The sequence below is a fragment of the Sorex araneus genome, chromosome X (genome assembly GCF_027595985.1).
Source record: "Sorex araneus isolate mSorAra2 chromosome X, mSorAra2.pri, whole genome shotgun sequence".
Classification (NCBI taxonomy): Eukaryota; Metazoa; Chordata; class Mammalia; order Eulipotyphla; family Soricidae; genus Sorex; species Sorex araneus.
This window is the reverse complement of record NC_073313.1, coordinates 179,834,810-179,852,958: the sequence shown is the minus strand read 5'-3', so window position 1 is coordinate 179,852,958 and position 18,149 is coordinate 179,834,810. Positions and strand designations below refer to the sequence as shown.

The 18,149-nt window shown below is 49.3% G+C and overlaps 1 protein-coding gene across 3 annotated transcripts in view; it reads left to right on the top strand.

Moving 5' to 3' along the window:
- CCDC93 (coiled-coil domain containing 93) overlaps positions 1-18,149 on the top strand; it is a 108,403-nt gene that overhangs the window by 81,853 nt on the left and 8,401 nt on the right. For all 3 annotated transcript variants that reach the window (XM_055120943.1, XM_055120942.1, XM_055120944.1), the window contains 8 exons: positions 434-505; positions 1,090-1,140; positions 2,111-2,173; positions 4,289-4,397; positions 6,927-7,009; positions 9,624-9,661; positions 11,956-12,040; positions 16,208-16,321. In XM_055120943.1, the coding sequence (XP_054976918.1) occupies positions 434-505; positions 1,090-1,140; positions 2,111-2,173; positions 4,289-4,397; positions 6,927-7,009; positions 9,624-9,661; positions 11,956-12,040; positions 16,208-16,321 (615 nt within the window). The remainder of the gene's footprint in view (positions 1-433; positions 506-1,089; positions 1,141-2,110; positions 2,174-4,288; positions 4,398-6,926; positions 7,010-9,623; positions 9,662-11,955; positions 12,041-16,207; positions 16,322-18,149) is intronic.

The following is an 18,149-nucleotide window of genomic DNA, read 5'->3' as shown; positions in this document are numbered from 1 at the left end:
GTCGCCTGCTGTGTGTGAACAGCAAGGAAGGAACAGTCACTCTGGTGTCAGAACCACCCAGAAGCTGGACCTTCCTTCAGGGCAAGTGAAGGAGGGGTGTCGGGGCCCCCAGGCTAGCAGGTTGAACAAAGGATGGACAAACCCAGAGGAGGAAGGGTAGAGACAAGGCTCAGAGCCATTCTCATGCCCTGCCCTGGAGACGAGTGTGCCTTCCCTGCCCTTCCAGCTGTCCAGACTGACGGGCCAGAACAATGCCTGGAGCGTTTCTCAGGCTGAAAATTGGGGGTCAGTCCTAATGAACTTTGTGGAGCATGAGCTCACAACATGTGGGAAAGAGATCCTGGAGAAGTTAAGTCACCGTATTCACCTACTCGCTTGTCCAAGCTTTGTAAATGTTTCTGTTTTCTTGACAAAAATCTGTTGTCTTCTAAAGGAGGAAATGACACGGCTGCAACAGGAAATTGAAAAACTGAAAGCTGAGCGAGGACCGGGAGGAGATGAAAAGGTGAAGGCCCCGAGGGAGCCCTCGGCAGGGCTGGTCGCTGTGTCGCTGGCACCATGGCAGGTTTCTGGAGGACTAAGCAGAGGCGGGGGCCCTGACCAGGACTGGCCCCGTCACCTCACACGTTCCTCAGCTCTTTATTACACGGCTTTACTTGATCCCTACCTCTGCCCTTTGCTTCCTCTGCTGGCAAAAGGCCGCAGGGGAATTGACTGACCATGTCCCGGACGGACAGGCCCAAGTTATGACTTTGGGAAAGAGCATTTCCAGGAGCTGCCTCTCTGGTTTCCCAGCTGGGAATTTTCTCGCCAGTTGACTCCTTCGACTGTCCTGTCTGCTAGCAGTCACGTCTTGTTCGGGGAATCATTCCTGACATCTAAACAGAGTCCCAGTCTTGCTCCTGTGTAACTGACATCTCCGAGCAAATGAAAACCTGAACCTGGGGCTGCCCTCAGAGCTGTTCCCCTCCTGGTCCCTGTTCAGACAGGGTTAGTGACTTGGCCGTTCCTCTCTCCCCTTTGGCCTCAAGGCCCTCAGTTTGTTTCACTGCCCTTACTCAGAAAACCTGTTACCTTTCACCATTTCAGGCACCCTCCAGTGGAGAGCCGCAGGGCCGCCAAAGGCCCTTGACTCATAATGTAAGTAGCCGCCACCCTCTTCGCCTGTGGCTGTCCCCTGGGCGGGGGTGTCCCACCTTGCGTTCTCTGCCTCCTTAATTTTCGCCATGGTGAATTGATATCTCCGAACCCAGAGGCGTGGAACATGTTTTCAGTAATGTTTATCTCCTCCTTACCATATTATTTTGGGCTGTGTTGAGGAGGAGAATGAAGGGCAGGTAGACTCAGAGGATGGTTCACTTAACAATGTCGGTTCAGGGAGCAGTAGTCCAGCAGGTGGTGTGCTTGCCTTGCATGTGGCTTGCCTTGAACTTGGGTTCAATCCCTGGTACCCCATATGGTCCCCTGAGCACAGAGTCAGGAGTAAGTCCCATCCCCCAAATTAAAAAAAAAAAGAAGCTGGATTTAGGGGACGAGTGAGATAGTTTAGGGGTTAAGGCACTTGCACACTTCTGACCTTGGTTTGACTCCCTGGCACTATCTGTGGTCCCCTGAGCATCGCCAGGAGTGATCCCAGGAGCACCACTGGGTATGACCCAGAAACAGATTTTTGAAAAGATCGTTGGGGGGCCGGAGCGATAGCACAGCGGATAGGGCGTTTGCCTTGCATGCGGTCGACCCGGGTTTGATCCCCGGCATCCCATATGGTCCCCCAAGCACCGCCAGGAGTAGTTCCTGAGTGCAGAGCCAGGAGTAAGCCCTGAGCATCGCTGGGTGTGACCCAAAAAGCAAAAAAAAAAAAAAAAAAAAAAAAAGATCGTTGGATTCAGTCATGATACCATAAGGCTATTGTTTTAAACAGATGAGAAAGAGTGTCAAAGGTCTTACATGAGATGAGATAGAACCCAGACCTCAGACACTACCATTTTCGAATCCAGGGCCTTAAAATGGGGGAGATTTGTTTAAAAAAAAAATACCTGATTTCGAGTGATTTCATCAAAAGATGAAAGTTTGCTGTTCCCAGATAATCATGTTCTTTTCCGATTTTTAGGAAGATCTAGACAGACGGTACAACATGGAGAAAGAGAAGCTTTATAAGATCCGATTACTACAGGTGAGTGTAAGCAGTTAGTAATCACAGAAGCACTGAGGTGTTTCTGAACAAATGTGAGAGGTCGCAGCAGAACTGCGAAGTGTCAGTATTGAGGCATGAGACTTGTCACCAGGGATGCTATTTGCCAGTCTTCTATCTGAGGTAGAACTCGGTGCTTCAAGAGACTCATCATGACATTAGTACACTATTACATGGTCACCTGTCTCAGTTGGAGAACAGGGGTAACCCCATTTTCTTTAGGAAGAATCTTCTTGTGGAAGAAATTAGTCCAGATATTTGCCCAGCATCAAACAGCTGATAAGTGCTAGCACAAGGATTCAAGTTCTGATGTTCTTGTCTGGTACCTTTTCTTTGAAATTAAGGGCCCATTCTGTCTTACTTGATAACTTTGAGGGGAAAGGGGAAAGTTTCCCCATTGGTGTTTGGGGGGACCGCGCCAGACAATATCCTGCCTGGTGCTCATTTCTCACATAGGCAGACACTTGCTCCATCCCTGCGAGCATCCCTGGCCCTGGAGTGATCAACTTTTAAGTATAACTAAATTCACAGGGTCAAAATGACACTAAATTCATAGGACCAAAATGACATTGTAAAATTCCTTACATCGCCAGGGTCTGACTCATGCCAGCTCAGAAACCCACATTGCCTTGGCCCATTCTGTTTTGGGGTAGTGAGTAAAAATGGTCATAGGACTATGGGAGTCAGTGAGATTCTACTTTTCCCATCTCTGTATCCTGCTTATTTTGATGGGTTGCTTGGGTCAATTCTGGTGAGATAAATTTTGCCTTGATACTAGCACACTGTGTTAATTTTAGAAGATTAATCCTTTCTGTTGAAGTCATTTGAAGTCAGGTATTTTTAACAAATCTCCCCCATTGTAAGGCCCTGGATTTGAAAATGGTAGTGTTTAGGGTCTGGATTCTCATGTAAGAGATATGTAAGAGATATCTCATGTATTCTATCTCTTTCTCATCACTTTAGGTGTGTGTCCAGAAAATGGTGCCAGAGAGATGGTACTGTAGGTAGGGTATTCACGTTTACACAACCTGGCCCCAGTTCAGTCCCTGGCACCAAGTATGGTCCATCAAGCACAGCCAGAAGTGATCCCTCAACACAGAATGAGAAGCCCAGAGAACTGCCTAAAATTAAAAAATTGTTTGGGGCCAGAGTGGGGTGATTGCCATGCATGCAGCAAACCCAGGTTTAATCCCCAGCATTCCGTAAGGTCCCCCAAGCATAACCAGGAAGAATTTCTGAATGCAGAGCCAGGAGTAAGCCCTGAACACCACTTGGTGTGGCCCAAAGTCCAAGATAATAATAATAATATGATAATAATGAATTAAATAAATAAAAATGGGTGTCCAGGGCCTTTTAGAAAGTTCATTTGTCAGTGGCCAAGGACTGACTAGGTATCCTGACAAGGACTCATCTGCTAATCTTAGATGCTGGAGTAGTCAGATCAAGGGTTGGGGGAACTGCCCCTTAGCTGTTTCCCAGAGAAGGTCTGTGGTGGCATTGGCAAGAGCAGCTTCTTGCAGGTGTGGGGGAAGCCCCACTGACGGGTTAGAGGCAACCAGGAGAGGGTTAACGGGGCGGGGTGAGAGGCAGGGAGGGCAGCTGGCTCCCTCACATTTGGCTGGTAAGGGGGAGAGGATTTGGAATGTGTATGGAGGCAGCAGGATGGCGTGAGTTTTTATCATCGGAAACACATTTCTTTTCTTTTTTATTGAGTAACTGTGAGATAGTTACAAAGTTTTCATATTCGAGTTGCAGTCATGCAATGATTGAACACCCATCCCTCCACCAGTGGAAATACATTTCTAGCTCCGTGTTCCCACCTGCTCAAGTGTCCTTAGGGGCTCATGGAGCTGACAGGAGCTGTTTGCAAAACTCTTCCCACACAGAATCTTCCTTCTGGACCCTTACATGCCATGCCTCTGTGGCCGTACCCATTCTGGGGGCTGCAGAATCGCAAGCTAACAGCATCGGGTTGTATCTGCAGTCCAGGGTGTGTGTTTGGGCTCTGCGGGGTGAGGGGAGGGTATTTCGCCTCCCCAGAGCATCCATCATGCCTCTCTCCAAGTAGTCTTGTCACCCCTGCCTTCTGCATTGTAGGCACGGAGAAACCGAGAAATCGCCATTTTGCATCGCAAGATCGATGAAGTGCCCAGCCGAGCCGAGCTAATACAGTATCAGAAGAGATTTATTGAACTCTACCGCCAGAGTACGTGCTCAGCCTCAGACAAGCTCTGGGGGCTGGTGGGGCGGGAGCGGAGGGGCCACCAATAAACCATAGGGCCCTGCCCTCAGGAGCGCAGTCCGTGGTGCATGTGCCGTGCCATGGTCTGTGCATCGCTCCAGCACGGGCTCCAGCTGGACCCAGGACACTCACTGCCTTACTGCCCCCCACTGCTGCCACTTCCTCCACTGAGTGACCATCAGCTGGTCAGGGCCCCTTCTCCAGAGTCCTCTTCCCCACACCTGAGTGTGCCACCCTCCGTATGACAAGTCACAGGCCAGTCGGCGTCCTGCCTCTGCATCTTTGGGCCCTGCTGGTTGAGGCTCCTCATGCCCAGAATGTCGTGTCTTCCTGGTAGCCCCATTGCTGCTCTGAGCCCAGACTCTGGCCTCAGCACCCACACCTGACCTCTGAACATACCCTGTACTCGGGGGGGACAGCAGTCAGGGGGAGGGCATATGTCTTACAGGCCACGCCCAGCACTAAGAGCTTGGGGGTCATCCCAGCAGTGCTCAGGGGACCATGTGGTGCAGGAGATCAAGCCCAGGCCTTCCACGTTCAGAGCTTGAACTTCAGCCCCGTAAGCTATTTCCTTGGCCTCCACACTGTGGACATTCACCCCTCTCTCCTCACTTTCCTTTCCAACACCCAGGACCCCTGTTAGACAAAGTCCCTCAAGGCCCAGTTCAGATGCCCTCTATAACCAGGCCCTGATCTAGCGCCTCCTCCCCTGAGCTTCCGCTCACCAAGTCCCCCTGAATGCCTCGAGTGCAGTGGGGGCAGTTAGATTCCTTCTCCCCAGTGCCACTTCCCCAGTGGTCCCTGGGATCACTGTCTCATCGCACTAGACTCTATCTCTGCCTCACTTTTCTGTGACTTTGCTGTTGTGGTTCTGATTCTAAGGTTGGACATTTCTTTGGGACAACTTTTTTTTTTCTGTTGTAAAACAGACTTTATTTTTTTTAAGTAGCACTGTAGCACTGTCATCCCGTTGTTCATCAATTTGAGCAGGCAGCAGTAACGTCTTCATTGTGAGACTTGTTACTGTGTTTGGCATATTAAATACACCACGGGGAGCTTTCCAGGCTCTCCGAGAGGGATGGAGGAATAGAACCCAGGTCAGCCGTGTGCAAAGCAAATGCCCTACCCGCTGTGCTATTTTTTTTTTTTATTGAATCACCGTGAGATAGTTACAAAGCTTTCACGATTGAGTTTCAGTCATACAGTGGTTGAACACCCGTCCCTCCACCAGTGTGCATTTTCTACCACCAATGTCCCCAGTACCTTGGCCTGGGAGCTGGTCCCCAAGTCCAGAATGCCACTGGGCTGTGACCTCGACTGGCAGATTCCAACTCTCTAAAATCCACCTTGGAGGCAGAGAGAGAGTACAGCGTGTGGCTGCTTGCCTTGCTTACAGTCATCCCAGGTTCAATCCCCAGCATCCCATATGGTTCCCGAGTCTCACCAGGAGTGATTCCAGAGTTCGCCCTGGTGGGTGTGGCAAAAAAAAAATCCATCTCAGACTTTTCATGAGCTCTTGGCCTCTTGGGAATTCTTGCTGATTCTAGCTAGAGTAGTATCCTTACCTGAGTCCAGAGTTATAATTCCTTTAGCATGTCTGACACACCCACCATCAGGCTGTCTGAAACAGACCACACATCTTTTTTTTTTGGGGGGGGGGGGTGGGTCACACATGGCAATGCACAGGGGTTACTCCTGGCTTTGCACTCAGGAATTACTCGGTGCTCAGGGGACCATATGGGATGCTGGGAATCGAACCTGGGTCGGCTGCATGCAAGGCAAACACCCTACCTGCTGTGCTATCACTCCAGCCCCCAGACCACACATCTGAGTCAGGTGATCAGGGTCCTCGGTCATCACTCCCCGCCCTCCTTCTCCTCGTCCCTTATCAGTTGTTTCCATTTCTAAGGAGAAAACAGTTTCTGCCTATAAGTTAAGCCTACCTCATCATTTTCTATATCTGCCTATTGCAAAGCTTTAAACAATACCAAGTAATGTCATATCGGCATATTTCTCTAAGTATCATTTATGCCTAACATTTTTTTTTTTTTTTTGCTTTTTGGGTCACAACCCAGTGATGCTCAGGGGTTACTCCTGGCTTTACACTCAGGAATTACCCCTGGCGGTGCTTGGGGGACCATATGGGGTGCCGGGGATTGAACTTGGGTCGGCCGCGTGCAAGGCAAACGCCCTACCCACTGTGCTATCGCTCCGGCCCCTCATGCCTAACATTTTAATAGAATATCTTTATACCAAATAAATGTTGCTAAGCAGTTGTTCCAAAATATATCACTTTTATTTATCTATCACCCCATATCTGCAATCTGTAGTCCTTAGGGCTGTATGGAAGAAAGACAGATTTCTGGGCAGTAAAGCGGAAGCTGGCCTAGGCTGTGAATGAGAGTGATTTTCAGCTTTGACAACCCTCTGTGGTCACTGTGTTCCTTCCTTCTACATTTTCTCATTTGTGTGCTGATATCTTTGTGTTTACAGTTTCAGCGGTGCACAAAGAAACCAAGCAGTTCTTCACTTTATATAATACCCTGGACGATAAGAAAGTGTATTTGGAAAAAGAGGTAAGAGCTTTTATCAGAGTTTATAAAACATGTAAAACCTAATCAGGGGACCAGAAATGCAGTACAGGGGTTAAGGTACTTGCCTTGCACACAGCTGGCCCAGGTTTGATTCCCAGCACCACATATGGTGCCCCAAGCACAGCCAGGCGTGACCCCTGAGCATAAGACCATGAGTGATCCCTAATCACTGTATGAGTGTGATCCAAGCCCATACCCCCCAAAAATTAATCAGATGATACACTACCAGCCCTGTTGACCCTGAAATTTCAAGTGCCGTTAGCCTCTGGGCTGCATTCACTTTAAGTCCTAGACACATCTGCCCAACTCTGAGATGCAAGTCAGAAAGTGGCAGATTCCTTGGGCGCCGGAGAGCCTCGGGTGACAGCAGACCACTGGGCATCTGTCTTCTGATGCCCCGTGAGAAGCACCTCATTCACAAAGGGTCAGCACTGGAGTTGTCGAGACTGTGGTTTGCCTTTCAAAGGAAGGAAAGAATTAGCAAAAATGAAATAGGGTTAGTAGTTTCCCTAGACAAACACTGTGTGGTCACCAGTGGCCAATGTAGGCCTGAGCTAAAAGAAATGGGAAATTCAAAGCAGGGGTGCAATGCAGTGAACATATGGGATTGGCCCCCCTCCCCTTGTTATTCCTCTGACCCTCAGATCAAATCCAGTCATTATCCAGGGCTTCCCCACATTGCAAGACAGTTGAATGGGGTGAAGTATAGTGCGGTGAGGAGAGCTGGAGCTTAAGAATCAGGCAGATTCCTGGAACTTTAGTCTTACCCTCTCTCCCACAGATGGGTGAAGCGGACTTCACAGCCTGCTTCACAGTTCCTTGAGACAGTCACTTGAAAGTCCCTTGTACATAGCAGTTCTCAATACATATGAGTTCCGGCCTGCCCCCTCACCCTGGGGTTGGCAGAATTAATTTGATTTTGTCACTTTGCAACAGCAGTCTTATTAATCTCTCCAGTAATCAAGAACAGTATTGCATACATCTTCTACCTGCGTCCAGATGGAGGCATCTGTAATTATCATCACCTTTATTGCCTCTTGTCAGTCAGGCTAGACCAATCTCTTTCCTCCCAGAGGCCATTCCTTGAGGGAGGAATTGAATTTTGGTTATTTTTTCATATCCAGAGGCTTATGCTACACTGGGCACAGAAGAGGCATTTGCTAAATGACTTAATTGTGGTTAGCGATTTCCATCAGACCTGGGACATAGTTCTGCTACTCCCCCTGGCCTGAGGTTCTCCCTGGTAAAAGGAAAAACTTGCCCACTCTAACTTAGGGTCAGGCCAGGCCCTTCTGAGAAAGCTGTGAATGTGTCGGCCCTCCTTCATCAGCAGTGTTTCAAGTTGTAGACTTCCTTCTAAAAAGAGCATCTCGGCCACGGGACCCTCATAGTTTTATGCCATGTTAGTGCAGGAAGAAATCTGATTCAAAACACACTGTGCATTTTATTCTGAAGTCACTAATGGCTGCAGTATTTTACTTTCAAACACCCCTGTGGAGCTGTAGGGATAAGAATAGCTTTTTTTTTTTTTTGGTAGCTTGTGAAGTACACAGTGAAATGCTAGAAAAGTTGAAACCTTGCAGAGTTCTGCAGCACAGCTAGAGTTGGAAGATGTCCCACTAAGTGAACTAAGCTAAGTGAAGTTAGTCAGAAAGTAAAAGACAAATATAAGATGATCCGACACCTATGCGGAGTCTAAAGAAAGGGATTAGACCATCCCCAGTGGAAACGGCCGGAACAAAGGGGGTGAGGAGGGACCAGAGAGATAACACCTCAGGAAGGGCACATGCCTTGCACCTGGCCAACCAAGATGACCTCCCCAGCACCCTCTATGGTCCTCTGAGCACTGCCAGGAGTAATCCCTGAGCCCAGGGCTGGGAGTAACCCCTGAGCATTGCCCGCTGTGGCCTAAACTCAGAAGAAATAACCAAAGAAAGGAAGCGGGGCTCCTGGGACAGTGGTGGAAGGATCTTGACGCCCTAGAGGGGTTGGGGTAGAGACACTGCGGGTACCCCACAATGTCTATTGTAAAATGGGGTGCCTCAATGAAAAAGTTAAAGAATAAGTAAATCATTTTTTGGAAAGAATATCATTTCTCAGCTATAGACTATGACTGTAACTCCCACATATAGTAAATAAATGCTTAGTCCTCGGCTTACATAGGTTTCTGGACTCTTGACTCCACGCCTGGCCCTGGACTGGGCCACCAGGGCAGAGAAAGGCTCCTGCTCTGGTCTCGGGCAGTTTCCAGGGGAACGGGCCCGGAATCCAGATCCACCCTGTAGCTGGCCATTCTGGCAAAGGAGATCATGTGGGAAGGAGTGGGATGGGCACCAGGTTCTTGCTGCTGTCCCTAACTGACCCTCTATGCTGCTAGTCCCGTGTGGTCCCCTGCTGGGATTTAGACTCAGAAACCCTCTTCCCTTCCTTCCCTGGCCGTGGGTTGTCAGCGGGTAGGACGCTGTATGGAAAATTACAGGACTGAGGATACGAGTGCACCTTCCAGAAAGTGTCTCCAGAGATCAGCATTCGGGGGACAAGGTAGCTAAGGGATCCTTCCGACTTGGCTTACCCTTTGTTTCTTGCCTCCTCCCAGATTAGCCTGCTGAACTCGATTCATGAGAACTTCTCTCAGTAAGTACCGGCGGTCCTCCCTTCTGTGTGAGCTGGATGGGGACTTGATGGTCTGTGACTTTGACCCCCACTGCCAGCTTTCTGAGCCTGCTCCTTGCATTCTTGCAAACGTACAGTGATATTAGAGTGAACTTTAAAAGCACCAAGAAATAATCTGGGGGAAGGGGGAGAAGTAGCATACAAATAATTCACTTGGCCAAACTATTAAAAAATATCTTTATATATTACTTCTGGGCTGGAGCGATAGCACAGTGAGTAGGGCATTTGCCTTGTATGCAGCCAACCCGGGTTCGATTCCTCCACCCCTCTCAGAGAGCCCGGCAAGCTACCGGGAGTATCTCACCTGCACGGCAGAGCCTGGCAAGCTACCCGTGGCGTTTTTGATATGCCAAAAACAGTAACAACAAGTCTCACAATGGAGACCTTACTGGTGCCCACTCGAGCAAATCGATGAGCAATGGGATGACAGTGACCATGACATATTACTTTTGCTAAAATCAGGTTAATATCATTTGTTGTTGAGCACGTAGAAATATTTTTTAATTTAGATACTAGGGGGCAGAGAGATAATATAGCAGGTAGGGCACTTGTCTCGCATGCGGCTGATTCAAACTTGATCCCCAGCATCCCAGAAGGTCCCCCAAGCACAGGCAGTGCCTGAGTCCAGTGCCAGGAGAAACCATTGAGCACTGCCGGTGTGGCCCCAAAACCAGAAACATAATTTTTAAAAAATAAAATTTAAATAATAAAATTAAGTAGTTGGGGTTGAGGTAAGAGGGTTGGGCCACACCCAACCGAGCTCCAGGCTCCCTCCTGGCTCTCGGCTCAGGGATCAATCCCAGGGGGCTCAGGGTGCCGTAGGCGGTACCAAGGATCAGAACGGGGTTGGCTATGTGCTGTGTGTAATTATGCAAGTGCCCTGCACACTGTACTCTCTGTCTGTCCCTTCTTTATAATTCCTTAAAGATTTTTAAAATCTCAGGGCTGGAGCATAACTACAGTGGGTAGGGCACTTGCCTTGCACACCGCCCACCTAGATTTGATCCCCAGCATCCCTTATGGTCCCCCGAGCCTGCCGGGAGTGACCCCTGAGTACAGAGCCTGGGAGCACTCGATATGGCCTAAAAACTCGGGTAGGGGAGACATTTTTTTTTAATATATATATTTTTAATCTCTTGTAAGTTTTGTCTTCAGCTAGTTGGCCTAATTTCAATACAAATTCATTTCTCAAAAAAATGGAACATCAGTGCCCAGGTCCTGCCAGGCCCGAGGCACTGCCGCTACCTCCCACTGCCGGGGAGGCCCCGGCCTGCTCTCGGAGGAGCTGACTTCTTCTAACACCCATCTCGCTGTCCCCTGGCAGCTGCCCAGGGACTGCGATCGTAATGGAGTCCAAGCTCTAGATTTTAAGCTCCATTTCTAATGAAAATCAAACAGAAAGCCCACAGCTCCCTGATGAGATTCAGCTTCAATTAGTGACATATGACCCCTTGACATTTCTAAGAACGGTGCTTCCGTCTTCTCCTGACTTCCCGGCGTGCCATGGTTTTTGTCCGCCGTGTCCCCCTCAGCAGCCACGGGAGGAGAGAGCATGTTAGGGCAGGGGGAGGGGGGAGGGGGGCAGAAGCCGCTGGTTTAGCTGCCGCTTCTCATACAGTCTCTCAGCCTGGCGTTAGGAAAATTAGAGATCATCTGCCTGTCTTTCGCAGTATCTCCAAATCCTCAGATTTGGTTGGAGGGGTGGTAGGATGGGAGTTGTTTGACCCACACTCGGGGGTTCTCAGGGCTTATACCCGGCTCTGTGCTCAGGGGGTGACCCCTGGCCATGTTCAGGGGAACATATTCGGTACCGCATGCAGAACAGGAGCCTTACCTCCTGTGCTACCTCCACAGCCTCACATTCTCCGATTTTGAAGTTGTAAATGGAATTCATTTCTGAAGCGGTGCATGCCACCCTTCAGAGTAGATGTTGGTGCCTGGAAGGAAGGCAGCGCCCGATAAATATGCATGCCTTGCGTGGATAAGGTGCTGGGTTCCATCCACAGCACCCCAGAAGAGATAGAAATATTTTTGCTACTATGAGGTATCTCTTTGACTCTCCAAAAGCACTTAAGAAATTTATAGGAAGACAGGAGGAAAAAAAAGTTATAAGACCAGCCTCATTTTCCAGCCTCCCTGGGAGTTTAGACTCTGTCCCTCCTGGGTCCCCTGTGTCTCTCAGGGCTGATTCCTTGGTGCCTGCTCCTTCTCTGAGTCCCATGCGCTGGTCTCACCTCCGCTGGTTTTTCTTCCAGGGCCATGGCGTCCCCTGCTGCCCGGGACCAGTTTTTACGTCAGATGGAACAGATCGTAGAAGGGATCAAGCAGAGCAGAATGAAGGTCAGCTGATTGCTTTTCTATACCTGTCCCATGGTGTGCATTTCATATGGGTGATGGCCACGGCCAAGGGAGGAGCAGGCTGCTAGGGGTGCTGGAAGGACACACGCCATGCTGTCTTCATGGTGAAAAAACCTGCAGGGGCTGAGCCCCTCCACAGCTGTCTACACTGTGGCTCAGAGGTTGCTCTGAGCTGCTGTTCCCGAGGATTGCATACTTACTGTGTGCCGAGCACAACCGTGCTACGCCTCTTACAGCCCATGAGGGAGTGGTGCTCCCCTGTTGGTTGGTGAGGAAACCAGCTTTCCCCCGGGCTTCCTCTTATAGCCCAGACCACTTCTTCAGTTTCCTGCCTTCAGCCCTTAGGATCTTGAAGGAATTTTTTGTTGCTCTTAGAAAGCTCCTACAAAGGACAGTACAAATAATTGATGTGCTGAATTCTGCTCAGCTAAGAGCCTCTCACCCTCAAAATTCAGAAGAGAAAAGAGAAAGACTGGAAGAAGGTGTAGGAACTGTAGAAATAGCTTTCCAGCACATCCTTCCTCCTGGGGGCAATGTGGATTTCCCTTCCTAGGGTGACTCTACTTTGGGCTGTGTATCAGTAGTGATGGAAACTCACCCACTGTCGTGAGCCAGAGAGCGCGCAGTTTCCTGTTGCTGTGACCAGAGAAATCCTAACCATCATGATGGACGCCCCTTGCTTTCAGCCCTGTTTATAAAACACATTACACCAAAGGACTCCTCGGCCAAGCTTGAGGAGTAAAACTTTCTGGGAACTGAAATTCTGTCTGCTCACAGTCTTTGGGCACAGAGGTGCAGTGAGTGGTGCCAGACTATAAACATATGATGAGTGACCTGTAGGATAGGCCTGTCACTCTTCATGTCCACTCTCCAAAGACAGTCAACCTGCCTACAGTCTCATCTCGCAAAAGATAAATTGAGGGCAGGCGCTCTGCATGTTCCTTTCCCTGAAGGAAAGCATTCATCTCCCCACTGGGGACTTGATGTCAGAGGAACAGGAAGGAAACATTGTGTCACAGGTGACAAGACTCTGCAGCCACAGCAGCGCAATTAGACGGGAGCCGCGCTTATCTGATGTGCATCATCGGGTGCCCGGGCAGGGCAGCTCCTGGTACAACAGGAGAATATTGGGCTCTTGCCTTTGATTTCCTCTTCCTGTTGACGGGGGTATCATTCCAGGGTAGGACACCAACCCGGCCCCTACAGTCTCTGTTCTCCACCACTTTTGCTCGGTGCATCAAATGGGGTGGTCAGGACTGAGCAGACCCTCATATTTATGTCTTTGTCCCCCATGGCTTTCACAGTACCTGGTGCATGGGGCACTCAGCAACTTCTTGCTAAATAAACTCATTTGGTGGACTCCCAACAGCCGTTACTCCAAGGGGATTCCAGATAGATTGTAAGTGTTGAGGGAAGCCCCGAATGGAATAACCTGTCTGCTTTGCAGAGTAGCACTCATTGGAATGGATGACTTGTGTTTGTCTAGAGAAAATCCATGCTACATGGTGAGTGCTATAATTTACCACTTGAAAGCTAATTGGATTGGCACCTTCAATCTCTGCCCAGCAGAGGTTGGTCACAGAGAATGAGACAGGTAAACACACAAGGAGAGACACACAAGCATTAGGGTCTTCTGGGCAGCCCTGAATGAGTTCACAGGCTGGCCACGTATTTAATACAAGATTGCTTCCCCACCCTAGATGCCAGCACGTAAGTTGTAGTTTAAGTTCACAGAGGCATTGAGGACAGTCAGTAAGCAGCTCCTGGCATTCACTGGGTTCGTTGCGAGTAGCAATGGGATATTTCACACAACCAGTCATCATTTCTTGAAAGTAGGAAATCCTGACAGTTTCCTCATCTGTTTTTGCCTGTGATGCCCTCTCCAACCGAAAGACCCTAAAATTCTAGCCTTTCCTTAGTTGCCTGTGTACGCGCGCTTGCTTGTCCTGTTATGTGCCATGACCTCATCTGTTTTGCCAAAGGGACTATCCCAACTTCAGGGGCTTTGTTAGGGGGACCCCACAAGGTACTGCTCGAACTTCATGTGGGAGGCAAGTCTGTCCTCCCAGAGCACACAGTTATCCCCAGAATTGGAGGTGCGGGGGCACGCAGAATAGGCCCCAGTGAGTCCAAGAGGAGTTCAAGTTCTGAGTTGAGAGAGTCGTGTATCAGGCATTCTGACTCACCCAGAGAAGAGGGAAGTCCTGGATCTCTGGCTTAACAGAAACATCTGGAATCCCTGACCTTGAGCGTGAAGTGGTAGAATGGACAGTGCGAAAATGAAGCTCAGGGTCGGCTCCTTGTTCAGAGTGAGCTGACTGTCATCAGTGCTCACCTCTGGGATTCTACAATATCCAGTGTCAAGATGCACACTGTCTTTACTGAGTGGCTACTACTACTTAGCTTTTATGTTTCTTGAAACAAGCCCAAAAAATCTGTGATCTAAGAGACACTATGCTCATTTTATAACTGAGGGACCGTATTGCTCAAAAAAAGGCTGAAATAACCTGCCCGCGGGTCCACAGTGAGTAGCAGGGCTGGGATTTAAACCCAGGCCTTCCTGGCCTTAAGTAAGGTTATCCCACTGCCTCCCATAGTGGGTATGTTTAAATTAAACTGAATTAATAAGCACTGTTTCCCTCACTAGAACAGAATCAGTCATGGCCAGATTTCCTGCCGGAGTCTGAAGGGACAGGCCTGGGATGTAAATGCTCTGCTGAGTAAGAGTAGGGGCCTCCCTGTGACACCCCGCCCAGCCTAGTAGAAAAAGTGGGCGACAGCATTGGTGAGTGGGGGCCAAGACCGGACTGCAGCGGGAGTTACGGCAGGAAGGTCACTGGGGCAGCACTGGGACCAGGGCTGGTTGCTGAACCAGGATGCCAAGGACAGGAAGTGACCAGCCAGAGTCTCCAGAGGGACCTGCCCACTCGTGAAAGCCCCCAATATGAGGCTGGTTATGGAAACTGGAGACCTCAGCAGGAGGGGACTGCAGGTGCCTGTGCAGACTGGAAGGACAAGGGCACAAGAGTCTCAGGATTGGGTCAATAGTGGATTCAGAAGCCAGGCAGAGTCAAGGTTGGACTCAGAAAATAGACCCTCATTTGGGGTAGGATCATCTCTGATCCAAACTGGAATGGGATGGGGACGAGGGGACTAGAATGGGACTCAGGGTGACCAGGTGGCATCTGCATTATCCACGGAGGCCCACGGCCTGGAGTACAGGAGACCCACTCCTAGGGAGATCCAGTCCAGCTTCAACTCGTGTTTTCTGACTCTGAAATCCCTTCCCGAGTATAGCACAGAGAGTCTGGGCATCAACAGCGCGAGTCAAGGCTGCGCATTGCTCATGATGTCCACCAGCACGCTCCTGGGCACTTCCTGGTGGGGCCAGGGTGCTCAGTTCGTGTCGGTCTCTCCAGAAGATGCCCAGTCCGGGAGAAGGGACCCCACCGGGCCACTACTGCCTCTGGGCTGCAGGCTGTTCACCCAGCATGTGTTGAAAAAATAAGCTCTTAGATACCTGGGGGGGGGGGGTGTCTTTAATCAGAGTCTGGCCTTCCTGCCTACTCTTGAACACAGATCTCTCTCCGTCTCTCTCTCTTCCCTCACATTTAACTAAATTTCTTTTTAAAATAAAAATTAAAAAAAAAAAACTTTTGCTTCAGTAGATTGTGATGTAGCACAATCTCAGTTATTTAAGTTAGAGTTTCTCAAGTTTAGTATCATTAGCATTTTGGATCAAATCATCCCTCGTGAGGGACTTTCCTGTATGCTGTAGGATGTTTAGCAACAGCTCTCCTGTCTCCTGGAAGTGACCACTCATTCCTCACAGAACAATCTAAACTGTCTCCAGTATTGCCAAATGTCCCTGGGAGGGCAGAATAGCCCCTGGGAGAGAAACAGCCAGCTGTTCATTATTTTAGTCACCGAAAAATAAATAAGTAAAACAGAACCTAGTAATGGTAGGAGAATTGCTTAATAAATTTTATACTTCCATGCCATATCATGCAAGGAAATAAACCAGCCTCACAAAAGATGCGTAGGTGGAAAATACCATACAGGAAGTCTATGGAAATATCAGTAATTGTTACTTTTTTAGATATTGCCAACAACCTTTGGTCAGAACATCTTTTCTACATCTTTCAACAGATGGAAAAGAAGAAGCAAGAGAACAAAATGAGAAGAGACCAGCTGAATGACCAGTACCTGGAATTGTTAGAAAAGCAGAGACTGTACTTTAAGACTGTGAAAGAGTTCAAGGAGGTAAGAGAAAGCGCGTCGTGAACTCACAATTGAAATTCATTCCCCTGAAGAGGAACCGTGGCAAACGAGAGTTCTTTTTTTTTGGAAGGGGGGTCACACCCAGCAGTGCACAGGGGTCATTCCTGGCTCTGCACTCAGGAATTACCCCTGGCGGTGCTCAGGGGACCATATGGGATGCTGGGAATCGAACCCAGGTCGGCCGCATGCAAGGCAAACGCCCTAACCCGCTGTGCTATTGCTCCAGCCCCCAAAATTCAGTAGTTCTTGGTTCCCGCACTGGCCTGACAAGGGAGGAGCAGTCGGATCTGACGACAGAGCGCGGCTTCTAGATAGAGTTGAGGACGGCTCTGCTCTGGGGGGCTCTCGTTGAGTGTGCTGAGGGATGTCGCATCTTAGTTTTCATGTTCTTAACATTTAATCACACATGAAACTTGGTGCCATCCCTCCATGACAAGGGCCTCCCGGAAAGAGCATTTGTCATCAGTTCAGATGTGAACGTTTGCCTTCACAGGATGGGGAGGTCCCTGGGGAGGCCTGTGTGGCGGGGAGCCGCCTCAGTGGCCGGCAGGTCTGGGGTGAACCCCGTGTTACCACCTGCCACCCGTGCACTTGGGGAGCCCTGTCATCCACCCGCCCAGCTCAGGTTCCTCACGGGCTTGAGGACTGGAAGCATCTAGCCCTGCATCTGGCGCCTGTGAGGTGGCAGAATCTTGTCTGTCCCTGTCTCTCCTTTCTGCTTTGGGGCACAGTGACACTCCTGTGTGAGCGACTCCCACAGTGACCCTCCCAGAAAAGTGCTTGCCCCTTTCTTAACAGGTTTTCCAGAAATCTGTACTTGGATTTTATTTGGTCACTTACCGCGATCTCAGAAGCTTTATTTTCAAGAATTCTTTTCTTCTTCCTCCCCTAAATCCACATAGGTTTTTTTTTCTTTTTATTTCATTGAATCACTGTGAGATATTTCCGTCATACAGTGATCAAACCACCCATCCCTCCACCAGTGCGTATTTTCCACCACCAGTGTCCCCAGTATTCTTCCCCCACCCCACCACCCCCTGCCTCCGTAGCAGGTACCTTCCTTCTTACTCTCTCTCCTTTTGGGCATCATAAATCCACGTGGTTTTAAGTGAGCTTAGATATTGCCAAAAATATAGGCGAACTCATGGAGACAGAATGATAGTACAGGGAGTAAGGTGCTTGCCTTTCATTCGGCCAGCCCAGGTTCAACCCAGGTATCCCATATGGTCCCCCCTCCCCCACTATGCCCCCCCCCACCTCGCCCTGCCCCAAGCCCACCAAGAGTGATTCCTGAGTGCAGAGCCAGGAAAAACTCCTGAGCACCATTGGGTATGGCTCAAAAAACAAATAAAATATAGGAGAACTTAGAGATAGTTTGTATCCTGGTGTTTGGCTTACAGAATAAATAATATAATCATTCCATACCAGTAATTTTTCTCATATATATGTTGTTAAGTCTTTTTGCCCTTCTATCTTTTCTTCTCTGTTGTTCCTTCTTCTGTCCGGAATTGGGGCTAAGTATTTGGAAAGTTTATTGAGTGAGCTGGCAAGGAGCAAACTAGGACCCCCTGCTCCCTACCAGAACACAGCTCATTCCTACCCTCTCCCCCTTCAATCCAAATAACTCATGAAGAGAAAGGGACCAGAGGAGAGAATTACAGTTCAGATATTATTTGGACATGCCAGCACTGCCCTTTTAGAAAAAGAAACAAAAGCGAGATAAGTTGAGGGGGCTACTGTAGGCTGTCACCCTCAGAGCTCATCTCAGGCAGAAGGCTGGGGACCTCCCCCACAGGCAACGCTCCCTCAG